Source organism: Alosa alosa, chromosome 9 (assembly GCF_017589495.1).
Source record: "Alosa alosa isolate M-15738 ecotype Scorff River chromosome 9, AALO_Geno_1.1, whole genome shotgun sequence".
Taxonomy (NCBI): domain Eukaryota; kingdom Metazoa; phylum Chordata; class Actinopteri; order Clupeiformes; family Clupeidae; genus Alosa; species Alosa alosa.
Genome location: NC_063197.1, coordinates 8,085,830 through 8,109,584, shown reverse-complemented (window position 1 = coordinate 8,109,584; position 23,755 = coordinate 8,085,830). Strand labels below are relative to the sequence as shown.

Here is a 23,755-nt window from a genome sequence, read left to right as displayed (position 1 = left end):
ACATAGCGCATGCGTTACATTGCACATTATGGCAAAGGGGCCATGCTGGTCGTTATACGTTTCACAAAGTATATGTAGCAGTAAAATAAAATAGAAATACATGAATAAATTTAGATTAAAAAAGCAATAATTGCATGAAATACAGCTTGTTCAGGAGTCTCGAAGCTCGAGTCCGAGTCAAGTCTGAAGTCTTTTGAGTGGAGTCGCAAGTCAAGTCTGAAGTCACTGTTTTTGCGACCTAAGTCCAAGTCCCCATCTTTTTTACATTTCTATCCCTTCATTCTCTTTAATTCAAGTTCACAGCACGAAGCTGACATGAAGAGCATTTATGCTTTATCAAGAATCAAAAAGATGCGTGGCACCGCTCTAGATGTGTCATTAAATGAATTGTGCTATTTCGCGAGGTATAGAGATCTTTCGGTGCACTTTAAGTGCACTTAACTGTTCTTCATATCCTAGTTGTCTCTGATAAATTGAAAATAATGAGCGTAGGCTTATGTCCATCCAGTCAGTTGCAGCCAGCCACAGTCATCTTCAACCAGTAACAGGAGATAGGTTCTGCTATTTGCTCAGTTGTTTGCGAATATGTATCAAAACATAACACCACTTAATTTCAGGTTAAAATGCATTGTAATGCGCGTTACTGAAGTTTGTACCGAGTAAAATATAACCCAATAGTTTTTTGTAATGCCTTACATTACTGTGTTAAAGCAAAAAAATATATTTCAGTAATTACATTACTTTTGTAACTCGTTACTTCCAACACTGCTTAAGGGTCATACTGGCACATGTGGAACCGCCCACAGCACAAAGTGTCAATCATGTAATAGCCGCTTTAAGTATTTTGAGGACATCCTACAGCCTTTTGAAGTTCCTTTCATCTTCTACCTGGAGTTATCAAAGTCAGCATGCTTGATCTGTAGCACACCACACAAAGAGGTCAGAGAGGATGGTGTGTGTGTGGTTTACGCGCTCGTGTGTGTCTGTGTGTGTGTGTGCACGAGGGGTGTCATTCCTCATCGCCGGCGGTAACCTGATGGGTTGGAGTGGAATCTGACAGGCATGTCAAGCCAATATCCTCGGCGTCTGTATCTCTTACTTCCCTGGCCGCACGGCTCCGAGCCTCACCACACTTCCAAACACATCAGGTCTACGAGGCGAGCACAAAACACCAGATCTCCCCGCTCCGCTCCTCTCCTCTCCACTCTGCCCATCCACCGCACCGGCCTGCCAGCCTCAGACGCACGCCCTGAGCACAGAGAAATGGAAAGATGAGAGAGAGAGAGAGAGAGAGAGAGACAGAGACAGAGAGAATAGAGAAACTGAGAGAGGACTCAAATATCACATCTGATTTCCCCCTACAACAAACATGCAATTTAAAGGTCCCTCCATCCCAACCCCCCACACCAAAAAAACAATGCCTGTGAGTCCTATCTTTAAAAAAGTAGGTCGTGGGGGCTATTTTTAGAGCCCATTGCACATTCTTCTTCCTTTTTTCTTTCACAAAATGGAAGACAAGATTCCATGTGAGGCCACAACGTCCGACTGCAAACGGCAAAAAACCGACAAAGAGGAGAGATATTCAATTTGCCAGCGAATTGGGCAAACTATTAATCCAGTTACCAACTCTACTGCCTCCCTGCTGTGATAGGAAGCCCAGGCAGCTCGGGGAGGGTTGAGGATGCCTGTTCCCCTGCACCCCTACACCCCTGCTCCCTGCTGGATCGCCTTTGATGAACGGCCAATGTGTAAGAATGTGTAAGGCCTCGCTGTTTCGTCAGATTCTGGTTTAAGTCTCCTCCACCCCTCACCGTCCAGCCCAGCTCATCCCTCTACCTACATCTTGAGGTGGGCTTTGTATCATCATGTTGGGGAGGGGGGGGCATTTGTATTATCATGTTGGGGGGCATTTCCCACTGGTTTATTAGTAGTTGCATTTTGGGATTGTGGAGCAATGTTCTGCTTGTATGCATGGCTAGTATTGTTTTGTCAGCCCTGAATGCTCCATAGTCTAGGTGCAACATTGAAACTCAAGTCCCTCTATAGCATGGTCCACATGTGTGTGTATGTGTGTGTGTGTGTGTTTTGGTTTGGTATGTAAGTAGGAAAGCCATGAAGATAAAGGTGAGGTGAACAGTAGATGCAGACTAGAGATCCCTTCAGTGTCCTCTTGTTTGCATAGGAGCCTGCAGTGCAATGTGAGCTTGCTGTTTTAGGGCCATGCACCGTGTGTCCTTACAGTGCGTTCTGGGAGCTCCTCCTCCTCCTCCTCCTCCTCCTCTTCCTCATCTTCCTCCTCCTCCTCCTCCAGAGCGCCAGCGTGCTGTAAATCACACGCGGCCTAACAAACAGGAAAGAGCAGAGAGACAGAGAGAGAGAGGGAAAGAGAGAGAGACAGAGAGAGAGAGGGGCTCGGCAGAGCAGAAAGAGAAAGAGCAGTCGGGCGTAAAATGCTCAGTAATCCTATAGGCATTGCGTGGCAAACATGCCGAGCTCTCCTCTCCAGCAAGCCACGTCCTCGCATAACTCTGGAGGTGGTACAGTGTTGTTTACAGGAATTCTTAGATGGCTGGAGAATGAGAGAGAGAGAGAAAGAGAGAGAGATGGGAGCAAAAAGAGGGAAAATGAGGGAAAGAGAGATGGAGAGAGGAAGAGAGAGACACAGACAGAGCGGGAGAGAGGGAATGAGAGAAAGCAAGGGGAAAAGAGAGAGAGAGAGAGAAATAAAATAGCTGGCTAATCCAGCATACTGTAGCTGGGGAATGTAGGTTAGGGTCACACAAGGAAAGAATGTTGTTTTGCAACACACACATTTCTCTAGTGATGCTGAACAAATGACATCTCTAGTCATCTGATCTGGCCTCAGGCCCAGTGTGTATAAACAGAAGTCTGGAAATGGCCCAGAAGGCCGTGTGATTTGTAGCCTATACAGCAACCAAGTTAATGCGTTGTGTTCATGATTTTAGATTGGTGCAGGTGCAAAGCTTGTTTGTTTGTTGCAAGTATGTTTGTTTGCTACCCATGGAAGCCCTCAAATAAACAGACACAGACCAACAAACACACACACACACACACACATAGACACACAGACACAGAACCGCCCCCCCACACACACACACACACACGCACACACACATAGACACACATACACAGAACCCCCCCCCCCCCACACACACACACACACACACACACACACAGACACAGACTCATACACACACAAACACACACACACATACTACCCCCGACAAGTGTGCTAAACACCAGAGTCAGTGAACAGGTGTGTGAGACCATCTGGTATAAGAAGAGAGAGAGAGACTGACAGACAGAGAGAAAGAGACAGAGAGAGAGACTTTAGAGAAAATGAACATCTCCATGTGAGCTAACTGCACTTGAGACAAGGGGGATAAAACTCACAAACAGCCCTTAAAATACCTCCCACAGAACAATACAAAAAGTTCACAAATAGGGATTTCTTTGCCGTAATATTAACCGCAACTTAAGAAGAATGCCTGCATGACCTGTCAGCGCTTTGTTGTCTTTGTGTGGGAACGAGAATCAGTGACAAGCGAGGAAAGTGGAAAGGCGAGGGCGAACACAATGATGACAGACAGTGTAGGCAGCCGCCTCGATCCCTCAAGAGATTCTAGAGAACGGGAAAAACTCGCTTGAGGATGGTGTATATGGGGCAAGCAATGATAGAGAGAGAGAGGGAGGGAGAGGGAGAGGTTAAAGCAAAGAAAATGAATCTTGAATTGCAGACCTTAAGACGGATTAAAAGGGAGATCTCTATAGTTTCCCCACTGTGGATAAAAGGGCAAACTGAGGTCAGATGACTACTGAGACTGACCTGACAGCTTGCTTCACCAAAGGTTACGCCAGAGCTCGCCAGGAGCAGGCCAAATCTGCCCAGTCCGCCCGTCACCTGGAGTAGCCGTGCTCTAGAGATCAGACTGATTTGGGTTGGCACCCGGGCATTAGGCAGGGCACAGGAGGTGCAAAACAGAGTGCCCTGTGGGATCGACTGTGCCACATTTTTCAGCTGTACTTTTTTCCCCTCCCTCTCTCCCTCCCTCTCTCTTTTCCCCTCAGCACCTTCTCTTAAGTTAGCCACTCCTTGTGGATTCAAGGTCACGCGATATCAGCCTGTTGGAAAGGAAATATGCATGTATAATTGAGGAATGGTGTAGGGCCTATGACGTGAATTTCCAATAACAGAGAGCAAGAGCCCCTTGCTCCAAAAAATCGGAGGGGATTAGCCTGGCCAGGAACTGATCTATTGAGGTCAATGAGAGTCAACTGTGTGTTCATCAGGAGGCTTTTAAAACATGTGAAAACAAGCGCCTGCTTCACACAACCCTGCGTGCCACGTGCTTGGAGGAAGCTTAGCGTGAGGGTACACTGCCACCCTCTGGTCAGTGTGGGCATAGCAGCGCACATACACACAGCAGGACTCCTTCGGCTTCATGTCTCGGCTGGAGCTGGGCTGGCAGCTAGAACATTGTTTTCCTGTTGTTAGTTGTTATGTTTTGACTAAAGGGCTCTCGATGTTGGCTAATGCGGGTCATTATTGTTTGTGTGTGTGTGTGTGTGTGTGTGTGTGTGTGTGTGTGTGTGTGTTTGTATCTCTCTCTTTGCTTCTGCTGATGCTGAAGGATTGTTTTTTTCATGTGTCATTGGCTGTATAGTCAAAGCTCATGTTTTCAATCTTTGTTCTTGCTTTCCATAGAGCAGCGCAGAAACAGAGAGAGCGGGAAAGTATGCCAGGGTTTTTCATTCTTTAATCTTTTGATCTAAATGGTAACAGACTGTTCTTTTAATATCAGCTTGATGTCTTCTCTTGAGATTTGGTCCTAATAGTCAGAGTTTTCATGGAAAAAAAAAGAAAAGAAATAATTCCTTTTATATCAAACGACGGGCTTCTTCGCGCTCCTCTCTCGATTTCTTCTCCTTGAGAGCCTGCACTCTGGGCTTGAGATGCGCTGGCTGCCTCGACGCATCGCAAACATTTCCACGTCACCGCCTCGCCGATGTCAAGCAACTCCGCCGAGCGTTCCTTAATCCCCTTTCCGGACAGATGCATCACAGGATGCATGGGCCAGACGCGCTGTCAAGTGCAACACTTGTCATCAAAACATAGCGTAAACATTCGCTGGCCACGTAAGAGCCGTGTGCAGGTCGGGCGCGCGCACGGGTCGATGGCCGGGCAGAGGGCGGAGAGCCACCGGAGGCCAAGGCCGTCATGCCCGCTGACAGATGGGGCCCTCGCTCCGCGTGCCGCCGTGCCTGCGTGGACATGTCAAGCAGATGACCAGACGTCTGAGGTGGCAACACTCCAGATGAGCCCCCTCGCCACGAACCCCGACCACCCCCCCACCTCGGAGAGAACGAGAGTGAGGGAGAGAGGACGTAAAAAAAAAGCAGGTGACACAACACTCATCACCAGAGATCACAAAGGACGCTGGGATACTGGTCAGGTCAGATACAGTCTGGCGATATCAGAGTTGATCCCTGACGACATGCTGGTCAACAACTGACACAGAGCTGGCCGATAACAGGGCCGACCCAGAGAAAAGACAGATATGACAATATTCTCATTCAATTCCAGTCCATCTATTTATAGAACAACTTCAGCAGTTCATATTAACATGGTTTTAATGGGACACCAGGCAACGTTTTCGTGTTAATTACTCATCTTCGTAAGTCGTTATATGGTTAAATGACTCATTACAGGGCGAATAATCTCGCCCGCCCCTACTGCCTGTAGGAAGAATATCCCGCTTGCAAGTTCAGTGTATCGTACCCGCTGATCAGTTTACATCCTGCATCCACAGCACAGAGGCAGGCTAACGAAATGCTAGCGATTGTTGCAAACGTGGCAGAGCCGGCGAAGAAGCAGCGAAAACACCTTGACAGAAGATGCAAAGAAAAGGAAAAGAGCTTCAGACCGAGCGAGGGGGAGTTTCGTAGAGAAAAAGCATCAGGCTTGCCTGGTGTCCCTTTAAGGGTAACTAGATTTACTGAGTCAAAGGCCTAGAGCCCTTGAATCAAACACAAAGGTGCCAGTGACCTGGAAATAGTCAATTTAAAGACGAGGAGGTATCCTGAGTGGAACCCAAGCCAGGTGAGACCCATGATCTACCCAAGGCCAGTCATCATGTGTGGCTGTTTCAACCCAGTGGGATCCTGTGTCTTCTCCCCGCTCAGAAATCTTATCTGATCAGATCAGCCGAAAAAAACACATTTTGACTTTCTTCACTTATGACTTATTGGCTGCTTCGGCTTCTGTCGTCTCCAATCAGTTCATGTTAGAGAGGCCTCTTGGGGATGAAACTGGAGCTGATGTTTTTGGCCGGAGTAACACCTCCGTCTCCTCTGGCTCTTGACGTCCCTCTCCTCACCGCTGGCCACTCCCCCCCTAGAACATAGCCCAGACGAGGGAGAGAGATGGACCAAATCATGCACTGGGAGTCACTAGTGCTCTTACCCTCGCCTGTGGATCTGGAGAATGTTCCATCACGTCTCCAGGTGCCTTGCGTGTGCCTCCTCCTAAGCAGCAAAACAATGGGAGCCAAAAACATGATGTGTGTGTGCGTGTGTGTGTGTGTGTGTGTGTGTGTGTGTGTGTGTGTGTGTGTGTGTGTGTATGTATATGTGTGTGTGTGTGTTTGTCTGGAGGTGTATCAGTGTATAAGTGACATGTGCATGAGTACATGTGCTTGTGTGGATGAGTATGTTGAGGGTCCGTGTTGCAATGCTGTGGCACCATCTTCAGGCCCCAACCCCCAATTTTTTTAATTTGTTTGATGTGATTTCCTGTATTCTGGTGCATTTTGGGGATGGCCAATACTAAATTCAATCAGATTCATAGCCTACATCCTGATTTGTTGATATTGAGGCAATGATTCCATGCAAAGGCTTGGGCTTCAGGGCCCCCTGACCCCCTGGGCCTAGGCCCGGTTGGCCCGTGCAGTAATCCATCCCTGAGCGAGGCCTACAGTACGAGAGCGCAGTTAGGGTGTTGCACACACAGAAACTGTAATGTTTTTGATGGGGAATCAGGGAGTTTTCACAGATCAGTGGTCCTGTGCGGAGTTAATGAAGCCTTGTGGCCTCGGCCCAAGCACTCTGGCCAGAGCATTACTCATAGACCACAGGGGGGAGTTGGGTGTGGGGATCATCTGCCAGGGTCGCTACGCCTCACTGGGCCTTTGTACACACAGACATGTACACACACACACAGATACAGACACTCACTCTTACACACATGCACACACACATACAGAATGAGATGTAGACAGACACACACACACACACACACACACACACACACACACACTCAAATGCAGCAAAGATACACACGCATACACACACACACACACACACGCATACACACACACACACGCACACACACACACTGTAGCAGTTCAGCCTCCAGGGGCACACAGGGATGTGAAACATCTGCTGATGAAGCATGCTGTCTGAAGGGAGTTCAATTAAGCTTCGCAGGGATTCAGCTAAACAAATATTAGCTGCCTGCAATGAAATTCAATTACCCTTGTCTTTTCTCACTAAAAGGGACAAACACTTTATTCTGAATTACTGTAAGTAAGCAAGTTAGTAGCCTACCTTTCTTTAGTCGACATAGTGCTTAAGTGCTTATACACAGATTTAGTTCCAGTTCAATTAAAAAGGAACTCTAGGTACACTACTTTAATTTGCATCAAAATAAAATCGTCACTAAAACTAGTCCAGAAAGGAAATAGACTCATCAGATAAATAATACCTCTAACAAAATGGCTACATTTATTGTTTGGCTTTCTTTTTTTTTACTTTCTCATGCCCATGCACAGACAGTAGATGCCTGAAATGATTTAGAAAAAAATGACTTGGAAAAAAAAAAATGACCACAGATGGGTTCTCATGGTCCAGTGAATGTATCAGTGATGAGGACTGTCAAATCACAGCAGGCCTCTGCTCAAATCCAATAAGGTTTATGAACCCACAACCTGGGCTCACACAGTTAAACACACAGGACAGAACGCTTTTCTGAGGTCCACTCGCTTGTTTAGCAGTCTTGTGTCCCTGGCCTAGATACGGCAGTACATAACAGTACTTTTAGCCCTTGATTCTCTGAATAATCTGAAGCATCATAAAGCAAGGAGTCAATTCAGTTCATTGATGTGCATTATTCATGTGCAGTGTCAGATCATGCTAAGTAGACATGAGCCCGTACACATATATAATAGTGCATTGGGCGACCCCACACTAACAGATCCTGGCAGGTTTACATCCAAGCATCTGTGCGGTTAACAGGTTAACATGCAAGCACCAGTGGCGGAAAAAGATACAGACGTTCTCCATTTGCTTGAACTCTCAAAGTCCAGGGAGAGAGAGAGAGAGTGTGTGTGTGTATGTGTTTGTGTGTGGTGGAGTGCTGTTAAAAACCACAAGTGGATTATTTAGACATCATTTAGAGTAAGAATATGGGTATTATTCAAAATATCAAACTAATCTCAGGAGCGTAAAACCACAAGTGGATTATTTAGACATCATTTAGAGTAAGAATATGGGTATTATTCAAAATATCAAACTAATCTCAGGAGCGTACCCTTCCCGTTTGCAGATTAATTCGTGATGAAAGCTATACCCCTCTCACACACAAACACACACATACGCACACGCGGACGCACACATCAGGATGGCATTGGTGACGAACTGACAGGAAGCACTGCCTCCGAAAATATAGTGTGAAGACCTGGCGTGCGTGGGAGTGATGTGAAACAAAACAATCTATCCAACCCTGGTATTTCCAACAGAATGCAGTTAATGTTCTTTGAAAGAGGGGGATTTATATATTTATTTTTTTACCTTCATCATCCAACCCGTGAATAGCACTCTCAAAGAATTGCGCGAAAGGATCCGTGGCCTTCTAGCGTGTCACATCAAAGGCGATTAGCTAGAATGGAAAGTGACGGTTAAATGGTAAAGCCTTGATGCTTTGTGGGAGGGGAAGTGTAATTCACCACGCAAAACAATTTACAGCCTCCCACTGATGAAATTGTTAGACAGTGGATTGTACATCGCATGAAATACTGGCTATTTATGTCTAATTGTTACGCACGTAAGCCTAACCGGTGGGCCTTCACGGAGGTCCGTTCAAAAATAACTGCACTATATCCCATAGGCTACACCAAAAAAGCATTTCTGAGCAGATTAGAGTATGAAAAGAGGTGCACAGTCAAGACAATTAAAACACTAAAACAAATATTAAAACACTATCAAAGATCAAGAACATTACAGCAGTAAAAATAAAGTTCAAGGAGGCTTGGATGCTTAACATGCTCTAATTCCGAATCTATGTTTGAAATGTAGGCCTATATAATCCTGTCCAAAGTTCATTGGTCAGAATCAGACTATAACTATCGTTTCTCTCACTTCAATTGACCGTGAAACAGTTTCCGGGTTTGAAACACACAGCACAGAGGAGTTTTGGCTGATCTACGAACAGTTGTCATAGGAAAATAGTGCGCCTCTGAACAGGCACGGAAGTAGGCTATACTGTACATGCAACTCCAGGAAACCTGCATACACGCTCTTCTGCGCAAATCGTGTCAAGTAATTTTCCATTTAAACTTGATATTTATCCTGGTGAGTCTTACCCTTTTACCGTATTAATCTAAATAGAATACTGAGTTATTGTGTCATTGAGAATCAGTTTCGTTTACAAGAAAGACGGAAATTATCTTCTACTGTCTGATAATTTCGTTTGTTCTTTACATTGTAGCCTACGCTACAGAATGCTTGAGAATACAATCTTAGAACATGGAATGCCATGAACGTGCAGGGTGCCAGTACATTCACAGGCCATTTTGCGCAAGTGCGTTTGTTTTTGTGGTCAATGAAGATGCTCTTCAGTAGAATGCAATGGGATAGCTCAAAGCACACCTATCCACAAGGCAATGTGGAAAAACCTCTCACATGCTTTAACTGCTTCCTTTATGTATTTATTATTTTAATCAGATACTGAATTGATTACTGTTAGACTTAGTCTTTTATTACATTAATCTTTTTGGTCTTAGTCTTTTTTTTTCTAAACACAAGTATGTTGTCATGATGATTGATATATTTTGCTCACTGGTTGCAACTGTTTTATGATGGTAAGAAAACCCTTTGCAGGCCACTATGTCCGATGGAGCTGAAGAGACATTCAATGCTGTGGAGCTGGATGGGGGGCAAGCCAAGTCCTCTAATGTGGATATGAAGGCCCAACATACGGTTGAAGCCAGTAAGCCTCTACCACAGGCAGAGGAGAGGACTGCACCCTCCATACCCTCTGCGCCTGACGTGCCCAAATCACAAGAGAAAGCCAACCGATGGGTAAACGCTGTGGACCAGTTCAAAGTGAAGAGGTTTTTCGTTTTAAGGGTATTGCCTTTTGTTCCTACTCCAAGTAGACTTGGCACTCTGCGCTACCAGATGTGACAAAGCTGACATTTGATGCAATGCTTTTTTTAGAGGGTGCAGTAATGGTTTGATATTTTTTGAACACAGATAAAGAGAGCCCTTCTCCACCCATAGCAAACACCAGCCTCCTGTGAAGTAAATAGACACACACCCATAAACTCCACAGTGGCCAGATCATTTGCTTCTTATTCAGGATTCAGTAGTCACTACAAAATGGCCAATGTAGAAGTAGCGGCCAATATTGTTATAGATTCTGCAGCGGGAAAGGAGTCTGGAGTGGGCTAATTGTACCAGGAAACCAATGGGGAAGAAAAGAATAAGAATGAGCTAGATTAGTGAAAAATCTTGCCATGCTATAACATGCAGAGGCCTAGTGGGTGGCATATGAGCAGGTGGCCAGAACTATTCTCAATGGGTTAAACAAGGATGCTAGACACAGTCGTTGGAGTAATAGGGTACAGTATGTATGATCATATGACTCCACGATCAAGCAACATAGCCTTCCAAGTACACAGCCATGTTATGTTATGAGCAGGGTTGGTTCTGTTCCCAGCTGGGCAGCATGCCATCATGCTTCAGATTAAAATAAATCTTCATATAATATCTGACAATAATACTCACATCTCTTTATTCATATTTCATAGCAAGTTTGGGACTTAATAATGTATATGTCTTCACTAATGTTATGTTTATTTTATTCAACTGTATCATCATCATGTAATGTTTGATTATTTGCCCATTTGAATATTTGCTCACACGGCCTCATATCACATGGTATATCTTTCCAGCCTGGTACTTTAGATCATGCCATTGATGACATCAAAGCCCTGGTCAACCAAGAGGAAGATGGGCCCATCAACAACATTTGGCTCATGGCTGAGTGAGTTTCCCCTAAGCTAGTTAGAGTTACCCACTTCCTGGGTGACAAACAAACAAACAGTGGTTGACCTGAGCTCACTTTGTCTCATCACTGATGCTTTAGCTCTGTTGCCATTCTTACTGGGGCATTATCAATCTGCAGTCAGATGCCACACTATACTGTAGGGCCACTCAGGCCAAGTTGTGAATTGCATTACTGTATTGCATGGCTCAGTTAAATAGTCTGCTTAAGTTTGTAGTCTCTCAATTGGAGATTTAATGTGATTAACTGTGCTCTCTGTGTGTGTGTTACTTGTTACGTGTGATCCTTTCACATTCAAACGTTTAACAAAAACTAACCAAGTGAAGGCCAGCTCAAGTCAAGGCCAGCTCAAGTCAACTCACGTCAAGGCCAATTGATGAGAGAACACTGCAATAATACAGAGTAGTGTTGACTATGGCCTATAGCATATCGCATTTCCAACTAAAGTGTGTGAGTGTGTGTGTATGTGTGTGTGCGTGTGCGTGTGTGTGTGTGTGCGTGTGTACTGTATGTGCGTGTGTGCACTTTGCAACATTGTTAACACCATCTGAGGGGAAGAACATCAATAGTGAAGTTCCTTGTCCTATGTGCGCACAGCAGTTTACTGTGCATTTGTGACCACATATGATATGCATCATGCAATCAATAGCCATTTTACAGTAAACATCAACTCCCTGAAGGCTCTGCGATGCATTTCTTCCATACTATCCATATGACTAACCTGATGTGCACTCTGAAGTTGCATGCGTTATGCAGATGTGTCTGTTGAGTGTCATGCTAGGCACGCTTAATTATAATTAATTAATTATATTTCTGTGGAGCAGAAATGGGTATGTCCTAAGTGCATTCATACGGCAGAGCAGCGTCTTGTCATCGGCTTGTGTGTGATGCATTCGTGCGATGGCCAAGCAAATATGTCGCATCAAGGCCAGTCAATTGTTAACGCCATGCTCCTTAATGAACCCGTGTCATACAAGGGCTCCAGTTCAGCCTGCTGTTTGCGAATCACTGCCGCTCAGAGTCCATTATCCTCCTGCCTGTTCTGTGAATAAGTAAATGCGCAGAAAATAATTAAAGGGAAATAAACAGAGAACACAATGAGCGCACTGAAGGATGAGGCTTGCCATGCGGAGAGCGCTCGCGCCTGTCACCTCCGATCCATCTGGCCCGAGCTTTCAGGAAACGCTGTAAAGGCCTTCTGCCACGTGATGATGAATAATATATATACCATCGCGCTGCTCCACCTCCCTCCCTTCATCGCTCTCTCTCTTTCTCTCTCTCTCGCTCTCTCTCTCTATCTCTCTCTCTCTCTCTCTCTCTAGTGACTTTTACACTTCAGTTACAAGCCTGGAGGCACTTTAGGGTATCTCGGTTTGAACATTATGGCATAGATGAACCATTGTTTTCAAATCCTTTTTGGTCAAAAGCAGGGGTGACGTCTGCAAGCGTTGTATCCATGTTTAGCCAAGCAAAAATAACGAAACTTGGACACCTGCTTAATTTCCCTGCTGGACGTTGGTTCTCTGTTCCTGAGCTCACATCTATGTTGGGCTGTAGGTCTGAAAGGGTGGTGGGAGATATACTGAGGAATCTAAAGGAAAGTTTTCCACAAAGCCTTGTAAACTGTGTTGATCGTTGGCTTGAGGGCGGTCCAGTTGATGCCCGGTTTCCTGATTTGTACATCACTCCCAACTGCCCAATACCGGATCCTACAGAGAGACTGCTCTCCTTCAAGGGGATGCAAGATGTGCATTTTGTTACAGTGGACAAGAAATTTCTGTACAATGCTCTTGTTAAGTGTGCAAATGGTAATGTGCTCAGGGACAGGTGTGATACAAAGTGGAGGACTCACTTTGGGGGTAATCAAAACTTGCTACCCTCATGGAGGGTCCTGTATAAGGGTCCTATCCCTAAAAGATCTGGTGACCTTCAGTGGTGTGTGCTGCACAGTGCCATGGCCACAAAGGTCTTTGTAGCAAAACTGAGGTCTGATGTTTCCCCCATGTGCAGGTTTTGTGATGTCCCTGATACACTTTTCCACTGTTTTTGTGACTGCTCACAATTGGTTTCCTTTTTTCATCTTTTGGAGGCAGTGTTTCAAGGATTAGGTTTTACCTTCTCGAAAGAACTTTTCATTTGCGGGGTCAAGTACTCCAAAGCCAAAAAAGATCTGTGCGGCTGCCTGAACTTTCTAACTGGTCAAGCAAAGCTGACCATTTGGAAAGGGAATCGATTGGGGGAGGAGGGGATATCTGTGAATTTAGTGGAAATGTTTAAAGGGTTAGTGGAGTCGAGGGTTAGAGTGGAATATGCCTTCTTCCACGTTACAAATAACCTTAGTTGGTTTGGACGTTAATGGTGTGTGGGTAAAGGCTTGATCCATTTTTCTGATGATGGAAGACTGATTTTTAAATGGTGAAACAACATTCTGTACCACTGCTTTGCCATGTGTATTAATGGGGATTGAGTAATTGATCCATAGTATGGTTCAATAAAAGGGATTTTAAAAGTCAAAGTCTCTCTCTCTCTCTCTCTCTCTTGCTGTTATGCACACAAAGGAGTTTCCTCCAGACGCAATGTTGCGAAACGCGGAGCACGGGGCTTTTGTCTTGAAATAAAGCTGACTAGATTTGTTGTGACTGGGGTGAAATTTGGCATGCAAGAGGGGTCAGCAGCGGAGTTGATCGCAAGAGAACTGGTGGTCAGATAGCAGAACCAGTGGAACCAGGTAGCAGAGCCAGCAGAACCAAATAGTAGCGGGAGGTCAGATAGCAGAACCAGTGGAACTAAATATCAGTTGGGACTGATCCAGTCCTAATCCAATGGATCACCTGGTGAGGCCCAGTCAGGTTGTACAAGGACCTGATCCAATGGATCACCAGGTTAAACTTATACCTGTATTAGGGTCGGTCAGATCATATACTGTAACTACGTAGTCAAATGGAACAACAGGTAAGCTCATACCTGTATTAGTCAGATCAGATGCTATGGTGTCCCGATCCAGTGGTTCTCCTTTAAAGTGTGTTGCTACCACAGTTGTCTTTATACTGTAGGAGAGGACAGTGACGAGAGTGAAAGGAAGTGAGTGGGAGAGACATGGGGTAGGATCAGGAAATGACCGGGGTCAGACTCGAACCAGGGTCCCCGTAGGCACTTGAATGTGACACGGTCGCTCTTTCTAAATTGAACAGCTCTACTGAGAGTGATGAGGATATTGAGTTGACCTTACTTATCCGTTTTTTCAAACCAGCCAAACATGCCATTACTCACTTAGACAAATGGCTGACTTTCTAGCTGGTTTTTGCATATTCCGTACAACCAGGCACAGGTTTCCGTATGCAAACACAGCTGGCATGCTGTAGCCTTCATCATGCCGCTGTGAACAATAGTGGGTTTGTACAGGCTAAATGTCCCTTTTAGGGCACCATACAAGGATTGTCAAATAAGAAATTCAACACTGAATGAGTGGCTGCTTACAGTGGCTGCTGTTATGTGATCGGTTTTTGGGAGCGTCAGTGATCTGGCCGTTGTGTAAACAGTTTATACTGGGAAACTTGCATGAAAGACATGCATCTATTCCTGTGTGCAAAAGTGACATTGCATGTGAACTGGGCATTGATGAGAGTGTGATAAGAAGAGGGAAGCAGGAAATACTAGTTTAATACTTTCAACATCTCCTAGGGTGAGGATAAGGTCAAAATATTTTCTCTCTCTCACACACACACACACACTCGCACACACATATTCGCACATATGCACACAAATACACACGCACACACACGCACACACACACACACACACACACACACACACACACACACACACACACACAAACTTTCTGGGTGGAGTGGCTTCTCCTTGTCTTTACACACTAACACACACATGCACTCATACTCGCAAATATCCTATTATCGCTTCTTTATTAGTCAAGTTGAGAAAAACTGGAGACTTAAACATTCTTAACTAGTGTCAATTTAAAGATCTAGTCTCCAGTCTCTATGCTGTTTTCATGGACAGCAAGAAACCGCTTCGCTCATTGTTTTAAGGCTACGTTGTTTGTTGCTGCTACCCACGTTATCTCTAGTGGTTCAATAGATTCACTTCCTCATTGCGCACACACATTGAATGAGCGCTCACACCACTACCCCCTAATGCTATGCCTCTTCATTAGATATGAAGAAATATTTCCTATTCTGGAAAATGTTTAGTTTCTTTTTCTTTCGGTCCACGGTTCAATGATACCATTCGATTGTGCCGCAAATTATCCGCGGACCAGCAATTTCCTCGTCGAGGAGGCCCTAACCCTGCAGATCAAATACAGAGAAAGCATAGCCTAGAAATCTAGACGCACCCTAGTGGCAACAAATTATATTTGCTGCCAGGGCTAGTCTAGCAACTCTCCGTTGGCTTGTGAGCTCGAAAAATTAAACTTCTATCAGGCCAATCAAATCGTGTATAGAGTCGTTAGGCGGGCTTAACATAATGATTGATGGCAGAGTTGCAACGGTTTGGCTTGAATTCCCTGCTACTTATAAGGGTGGGTCTGGCTCGTCAGGCTAGAGAAATCATGCTCTGGGAACAGAACACAGTTGCATGTTCATATAGCCATGGGTCTGTCTACACGAAAAATGACAAGTGTCTTTTTCTCTGGTGGTGGTGCTGATCGGACATCTGAGGCTTCAGGCGTTACCAATTCACTACATTACTACAAATCATCCATCGCGTCTGGCCTCTGAAAAAAGCGTTTAAGGCTAGTCTGCTTGGGCCTGGCCTCATTTGTTCGTTGTTTAACAGACCTTTTAAGCGTGTGCTTCCTATTTGAAATGCAGCATATGCGTGTTGTTTAATAACTTTCAAACGGTAGAGCCTATTCCTTTAAAACTTAGCCAGTAGAGCCTGCTCCTTTAAAACATAGCCAAAGGAGGTATTCTTGCTTTAGTATAGGCCTACATTTTAGGATTTTTCTCAAATTCAGATTGTGTTAGGGGGACGGGATTATTAGCCAATTTCAATCGGACAACCGGAGAGATTCATTTTTTTCCCTGCCAATGTCCGGCAATTACCGGACAACAGAAACTCTGACACACCCACACACACACACACACACACACACACACACACACAGACATAAACACAGACACACACACACACACACACACACACACACACACACACACACACACACACACACACACACACACACACATACACACACACACACACACACAGACAAAAAAACAGACACACACACACACACACACACATACACACATACACACACACACACACAGACACACACACACACACACACACACACTTGCACACACACAGACACAGGGAGAGTGAGAAAAACACACACACAAACACACATACACACACAGAGCCCTTTTACAGTAACGGGGGAAGTTAGTGTGTGTGTGTGTGTGTGTGGTGTCTGGACTAGGGTCGTCTCCACATCAATTAATAGGAGATGTCAGCCCCGGCAGAGGCGCTGGAGGAGGGTCTTTTTAAAGAGGAGGGCAGGAAGGCATGAATTTGCCCCTCTCCTCCCAAACTCCCCACCCCCCTCTCTACATCCCCCCTCTCTACATCCCCCTCTCTACATCCCTCTCTCTACATCCCCCTCTCTCTACATCCCCCTCTCTCTACATCCCCCTCTCTACATCCCCCTCTCTACATCCCTCCCGAAAACTGTCGAGTCCAGTGTCACATTATCGCTCCCTGTTTAGTCTCTCTCTCACTCTTCCTCTCTTCATTTCTTTCTTTCTCTCCCTCCCTCTCTCTCTCTCTCTCTCGCTCTCTGCTTTGCCCCGCAGCTGTTCTTAATGACTGCACCCATCTAAAGCTATGGGCAATTGGGGTTAAAAGGCTCCACAGCTCTGTTTTCCTCTTGCCAAACACAAGCTTAGGGGCTCTGTGATCTCTGTGCGTTGTGGCTTTTATTTCCGACGGGGTCATTTATATTCAGGCAGGCTCATATGTGCGTAAAATATTTTGTGAACTCAACCCCTCTCTCTCTCTCTCTCTCTCTCTCTCTCTCTCTCTCTCTCTCTCTCTCTCTCTCTCTCTCTCTCTCTCTCTCTCTCTCTGTGTGTGTGTGTGTGTGTGTGTCTGTTGGCAAAACATTTGGGACCCAGAGATGCCAGCATGCATATTACATGATGTTTGCCCAAGGCGATTCTTGAAATTTGGAAGCTTTTACAGTATGTACATAATTGAGGGCGCTGCACTATACATGCTTTTTGTCTTCCCTCAAAATAACTCCCCACGCTGAGACCACTCCAGACTGTCCAAACACGGCACTCAGCAGTGCACAATCGACTGTACCCTCCTAGGTCCCCCACACTGCCATGCCATGCGTTAGGATTTAGATAGGATTTAGTCTATAGGAAAGGCCTCGTACATTTCTAAGAATGGCGTCTTTTTTTCTGTTTACTTTGTACATGCACAGTTTTACTTTCAACATCATGAACTATTAATGACATTGTTAGATTGCTGTTTTATGACAATTTTCATCGGCGAAAGATCCCCTGTACTCCTTCTAGAAGTACTAAGTGAAGGTCCTATGCTTTGCTTTTGGTGGCCGATTAGTTTATCAAATTATGTTAATTGTATGATTATTCTGAAAATGACACCACATTCCGTATTCAATTTGTCTCACATCACATCTCATGGTTTGTAATTGATTCCAAATGACCAACAAACTAAATGACCTCCGGTGTTCAGGAAACATTACTGCAGCCGCAAACCATTCCCACCACCAAAAATTCTTTCTTTCCCTAATTTCACTTAGAATGGATGGACATTCTAGATTTTCTTTCATTCTTTCTTACTTTCTTTCTCTATCTCCCTCTTTCCTTCTCTCTCTCTCTCTCTCTCTCTCTCTCGTCTGTAATCCAGTGACCAGAGAGGGTGGACGGAGGAGAGTGGGAAGAGAGGCTTATAGATGCATGTAGGCCAGTAGCAGTGTGCAGTGTGTTGATGTGTTCTTTCAGTACAGGACCGCAGTGGGGGGGAACCCAGCAGGAGGTCAGTGAGCCTGCGGCGAGGCGGGGTAGCCTCCTATCATATCAACTTATACAAGACATGCTAAATGCTGCTCACTGACCAATCACAATGTCCAGCCAGGCACCCAGAAGGCCCCTTGGCCAATCAGAGAATCCACCAAAGGCACTGAAAATACCCACGAGCCAATTATAGTGTCCAGCGAGGCACAGGGTAATTCTCATGCCCAATCTTAGCACCCACTCAGGAAGTCAGAACGCTGGCCATTGACCAATCACAAAGTGGTGTCCAGATCAATTCAGCTGTCTTCTCCAGAACCATGACTGCTGTTGCAGAGATGAAATAGTGTTTTGTTCAAATCATGAATCCCATCCTAAAGGCTTTGCAAAGCTGCATCCCAAACACACACACACACACACACACACACACACACACACACACACACACACACACACACACACAAAAACACACGCTCACAACTGACACACAGACCACCTCCCACACACTGATCTACACACTTTGTTTTATTCAGTGCACACACACACACAAACAGGCGTAGATGCTGACTCTGTGGTTTGCCATCTCCAGGGTGGACCACTGGAACAACGAGAAGGAGCGGCTGGTGGTCCTGACCGAGAACACACTCCTCATCTGCAAGTACGACTTCGTCATGTTCAACTGCGAGCAAGTCCAGAGAGTCCCGCTCCACTACGTCGACCGCATCATCCATGGGTCCTTCTGCTTCCCGCAGCATTCCCTCCTCAAGTAAGCTCTCTCTCGACGGACACACCTTTCGTCCACTCGTGCTGCACGGGCCTACATTTATTTGACTTTAATTTCAACTTTAAGCAAGGTTCCTTGAGATAGACACCTCTTTTTTGAGTGAGACCTGGCTAAGAAGATATCACACCATTACACTCACACACATGTTGTGTATGATTTGTGTCCAGCATATTGTGTGCCTACAGTATGTCAGTCTTGCTTCCGAGGCTATCCAGAAGGCAGGCTGTTCTGGGAGCGGCTAGCAAAAGAACTGGACCAATTCCCACCTAAGAGTTATGCTCACTTTATCTGTGTGTATATCAGGTTCAGGCTTAAACTTTACACCAAGTTAATACAGGACACTGTTTTCGAAGTGAGCTTATCTTGTAACTCAGTGGACGATAGATGCTATCAGCTGTCCTCACTGGCTGACCTCCTTGCAATGTCATGCTCTCTCCATCATGTTGAATTAGATTAGAGCGCATCCTGACAAACACACATTAAGTTTCGGAGCATCTTAACAAGCACAGATAAAGTTTCAGAGCGTAAAGTGAGCAAGGCCTCACTGGCAAGCCGACCTCCAGGAAATATTACTCTACTCTACATTAGCTGTAATAGCTAACATGTGGCTGCTGTGTGAGACCACAGCTGGAAGAACAACATGTGTTCAGAAACGCTCTAATGAAGACCATTTCTGAAAAGGTGAAATAAGGATAGGGCTTAAAAAGGCAGAGAGAGGGGGGGGGGTCAGATGGCAGGGCTGAAGCCTAGAGAGCAGCCCCACGGAGCTGGACGTGGCCCTGGTCTGGTGCTAGTCCTGCCCAGTCACCCAGGGAGAGACCAGAGGCTGACGCATTTTTCTTCGAAGTTTGTTTTTGTGTCACATTCTTAATCGTTTGATATTGAGCTGTAATCCTTAGTCCAGCGTCCCTTGTTGTTAATCAAGAACAGCTGTTTTGTGGGTGTTCACATTAAGGAATGTTTTTCTTTCCTTTGCTAACCCACGTTAGGCACTAAATATGTTCCTCAAATAACTGAAACGATTCCACTTTTCGTACAAACCCAAGAGTGTGACAGAACATGCTCTGAACAGGTAGGATCCGCTAAAAATATCATAACATGGGAGAGTGTTTTACTGCCGTAGTTGTATGGGTGTGAGAGTTAATTTGGAGGCACTTTGCCTGAGTTTCACAGTTGGTTGGTTTCTTCTCAAAGTTCTGATTGGCTTTGAGCCTCACCGTTGTCTTCCCGTCGCTTCCTATCCCACAGGCCTCTGCTCTGCTCACACCGCTTTTAAAACTGCGGCGGAGCGCCATGAATCATTTACCTGGAAAGTATCAGAGCCGCACCGAGGTGACAGCGCTTACAGGGGAGAGAGACCGCACCAGCAAGCCATCGAGGAGAGAGGAGAGGGGGGGGGTGGTGGCACTGCTAGACGATAGATTTGAGGGAGGAATGAAAGTTTGGGGAACGAGGCTACGGGAGTGAAAAAGCTTTTTGTGGGGCACAGAAGAGGGCCAGTAGGGGGTGGGGTGGGGTGGAGTGAAGCATCGAGCACCACACTTGGGTTTCTTGCCTCGCAGTTCCTGATTAGTGGCAGAAATTAATGTAGTCTTTTCATCCAAACCTTTTAAAGTTGGCTCGGGGGACAGCAACCCAAGTAAAACTAATTTGATGAATAAAAAAGTAATGCTGCGTGAAGCTCTGGGAAAGGGCAGCGCGCGCGTCAATGGCCCTTTATCTCCCCACATTATATTCAATTATAAATACATCGCCACCGAAAACCACCCTCGTCTCCCTGAGGACCCAGTCACCCTCTTAAACTGCAGCCACGCTCCCTCTCCTCCCCTCTCTCTCTTTATTCCCTCGCTCTCTCTCTCTCTTTATTCCCTTGCTCTCTCTCTTTCACTCTTTTGCTGGATTTACCCTGTCATCCACATATCTCCTTCTCCGAGCGAGTTGTCTCGCTGTCTGTCGATACTCTTTTGTGGGGCATGTATCTCTAATCGTCCAGGAAAGCTTTTGAGAGCCGCTGGAACACGGATTCTGGAAGTGTGTCATCTAATGGCGGCTGAATGCGCAGAGGCCAGTGTGCTCAGTGTGCTATTGAGCAGCTCTTGGCTGGCTGAGTTAATTTAGTTATGTATCCAAAATCTCGGATGCACAAGTCCGGTTTGTATGTGTGTGTGTGCGTGTGTGTGCATGTGTGTGTATCTATGTGTGTGTGTGTGTTTGTGTGTGTGTGTGTGTGTCTGTCTGTCTGTGTGTGTATGTGTGTGTGTGCATGTGTGTGTATCCGTGTGTGATAGATAGATAGATAGATAGATACTTTATTGATCCCCAGGGGAAATTCAAGGAATTTGTGTGTGTGTGTGTGTATGTGTGTGTGTGTGTGTGTGTTTCTGTGGAATTGACTGCGTTGTTGCATGTTGAATGTCAAAGTGGAGAGACAGGCCTGAGACTGTGTGTGTTGACTGTGTTTTTCCAGAGGACAGACAGAGACTGAGTGAACCTCCCTCTCCCAAGCGTCTCCTGGGACCTCTGTGCAGCCCTGGGTTCGTGCGAGGCCTCTCAGTCAGTGGTGCGTGAGTGAGGAGGGAGCGATTGATTCAGTCAGTGATTAAGTGGCCATTCCCATCGATTTCCTCTTCGCCCTCTCCATCATGTTTATGCGGCCGCTCCTTCCGATTAAAATATGCCTGTGCCAATGCTGCAATCACATAGCGAGGGACTGGCTGTGTAGTGAGCAGTGTGTGGGCGTGTTTGTGTGCGTGTGTGCCTGTATGTGTGTTTGTGTTAATGTTTGTTTATGGTTTATTTTGTGTGTGTGTGTTTGTGTATGTGCGTTTGTGTAAATGTGTGTTTATGTGTGTGTGTGTGTGTGTGTGTGTGTGTGTGTGTGTGTGTGTGTGTGTGTGTGTGTGTGTGTGTGCGTTTGATTGCGCTATGTAGTTATGCAGTATTCAGACACAGCAGCAGCCAGACTTGTAGCTCCCCTCAGTGGCGCTGGCTCCCTTCAACACTCACTGGAGTGGGATATTTCTCAGCCTCAACAAGGGCCATGCCGCTGAAACATAAAGGTGCTGCCTAGTGTGTGTGTTGGTGTTTTTATGTGTGTGTGTGTGTGTGTGTGTGTGTGTGTGTGTGTGTGTGTGTGTGTGTGTGTGTGTGTGTGTGTGTGTGCCTCCTGCTTACAGGGCCCTGTGCAACATGACCTTTGTCAGCAAGAAAGTGTCCAAACCACCTCAGCGCAGCGCCCTCCATAACCCTGACTGAAGTGTGTGTGTGTGTGTGTGTGTGTGTGTGTATGTATCAGTTTCTCCATAACCCTGACTGAAGTGTAGAGTAGCAGCTTCTCTAGGGTAACAGCTGCCCGAAACTATCCACTCAAGAGACGAGTTGTCTTCAAGTGGAGGACAAGTGGACGATGGAGTGGACACAGAGCCACCGAGGTGTCAGAGACGAGTCCGCTGTGGACTGTGTGTGTGTGTGTGTGTGTGTGTGTGTGTGTGTGCGTGGAGTGTGTGTGTGTGGGTTTTTGGAGTTTGTGTGTGTCGTCACTCATCTCCCCTTCATGTCTGATTGATAGCTGTACGTCCCTGTCCTCAGTGTCGTTGAGGTAACCATGGAGACGTGATGGTTTGTCTGTTTTGGGAGATGAGGGTTAAGTGAGACGTGAGGCATCACATGTCGTGAGGATCCAAAGACCCCTCGCCATCCTTCATTTCCTCTGGATCATGAAGATGGAGCCATCAGTCAGCATCTGTCTCCCCCTCTCTCTCTTCACCTCTCTTTTTCTCTCTCTTCCTCTCTCTCTCTCTCTCTTTTTCTCTCTATCTATCCCTCTCTCCTTTATAGCCCCCCTCTCTGTTTCTGTTTTCCTCACTCTTTTTCCTCCATCTCTCCATCCGTGGGGAAAAGGACAAACGTTTAGTCTGTGGTTGCTCAAGCCTCCCCACAATTAATGAAGTGACAGAGCTTTTATGGATGTTGGGATGAGATATATTTGTGGTGGAGGTCTTGGTGGAGGTCTGGGTGGGGGTCTGGGTGAGGGGGATGATGATGCTCCCTCCCTAGTAGTAGTCTTGTAGTGGGCTTCTTCTTCGTTGCCGTGGGATACAGTAAGAGTGTCTGTGGCCTGTGCGTAACCATAAGCGCCTTCTCTCTCTTAGCTGTCTAGACAAGGTAATTACAACAGCAGCCCCACCATTCTCCCACACCTCCTGCTGTCACTCGGGGAGAAGAGCGCGGCTCCTTACGAACGTGCTGAGAAACAGTGAGCGATGAGGAAAGACAGGCGTGAGCCAAGCCCAGAGAGAACACACACTTCTTCACTCTGTGGTCCTCTGTGAGGCAACGTCTACAAATACACACTTTTGTTACGATTCACCCTCCCATCCACTTTCGACCATCGTATCAGCATCTCCGAAGTGGAGCAATTTGGATCCGCTGGAGATCCCGAACTCATTTTGCTCTGCAGCCGTATTGGACAAATATGAACGGTGTGTGAGACTGTTGCCTTGGTGAAGTGTTGGTCTATCTTAGGAATAACAGCTGGAACTTAGATTCACAGACCATACATAATCACTGCGTTGAGTAATTATTAAGTTCTTATTATTCTCA

General features: G+C 45.9%; 1 protein-coding gene across 1 annotated transcript in view; it reads left to right on the top strand.

Moving 5' to 3' along the window:
* The first annotated feature begins 1,778 nt into the window (after positions 1-1,778).
* The window catches only part of tprg1 (tumor protein p63 regulated 1), a 37,593-nt gene continuing 15,616 nt past the window's right edge, over positions 1,779-23,755 (top strand). Inside the window, exons 1-4 of the mRNA XM_048253575.1 lie at positions 1,779-1,848; positions 10,177-10,425; positions 11,253-11,344; positions 18,959-19,135. Of these exons, the coding sequence (XP_048109532.1) occupies positions 10,183-10,425; positions 11,253-11,344; positions 18,959-19,135 (512 nt within the window). The 5' untranslated portion in view covers positions 1,779-1,848; positions 10,177-10,182. The remainder of the gene's footprint in view (positions 1,849-10,176; positions 10,426-11,252; positions 11,345-18,958; positions 19,136-23,755) is intronic.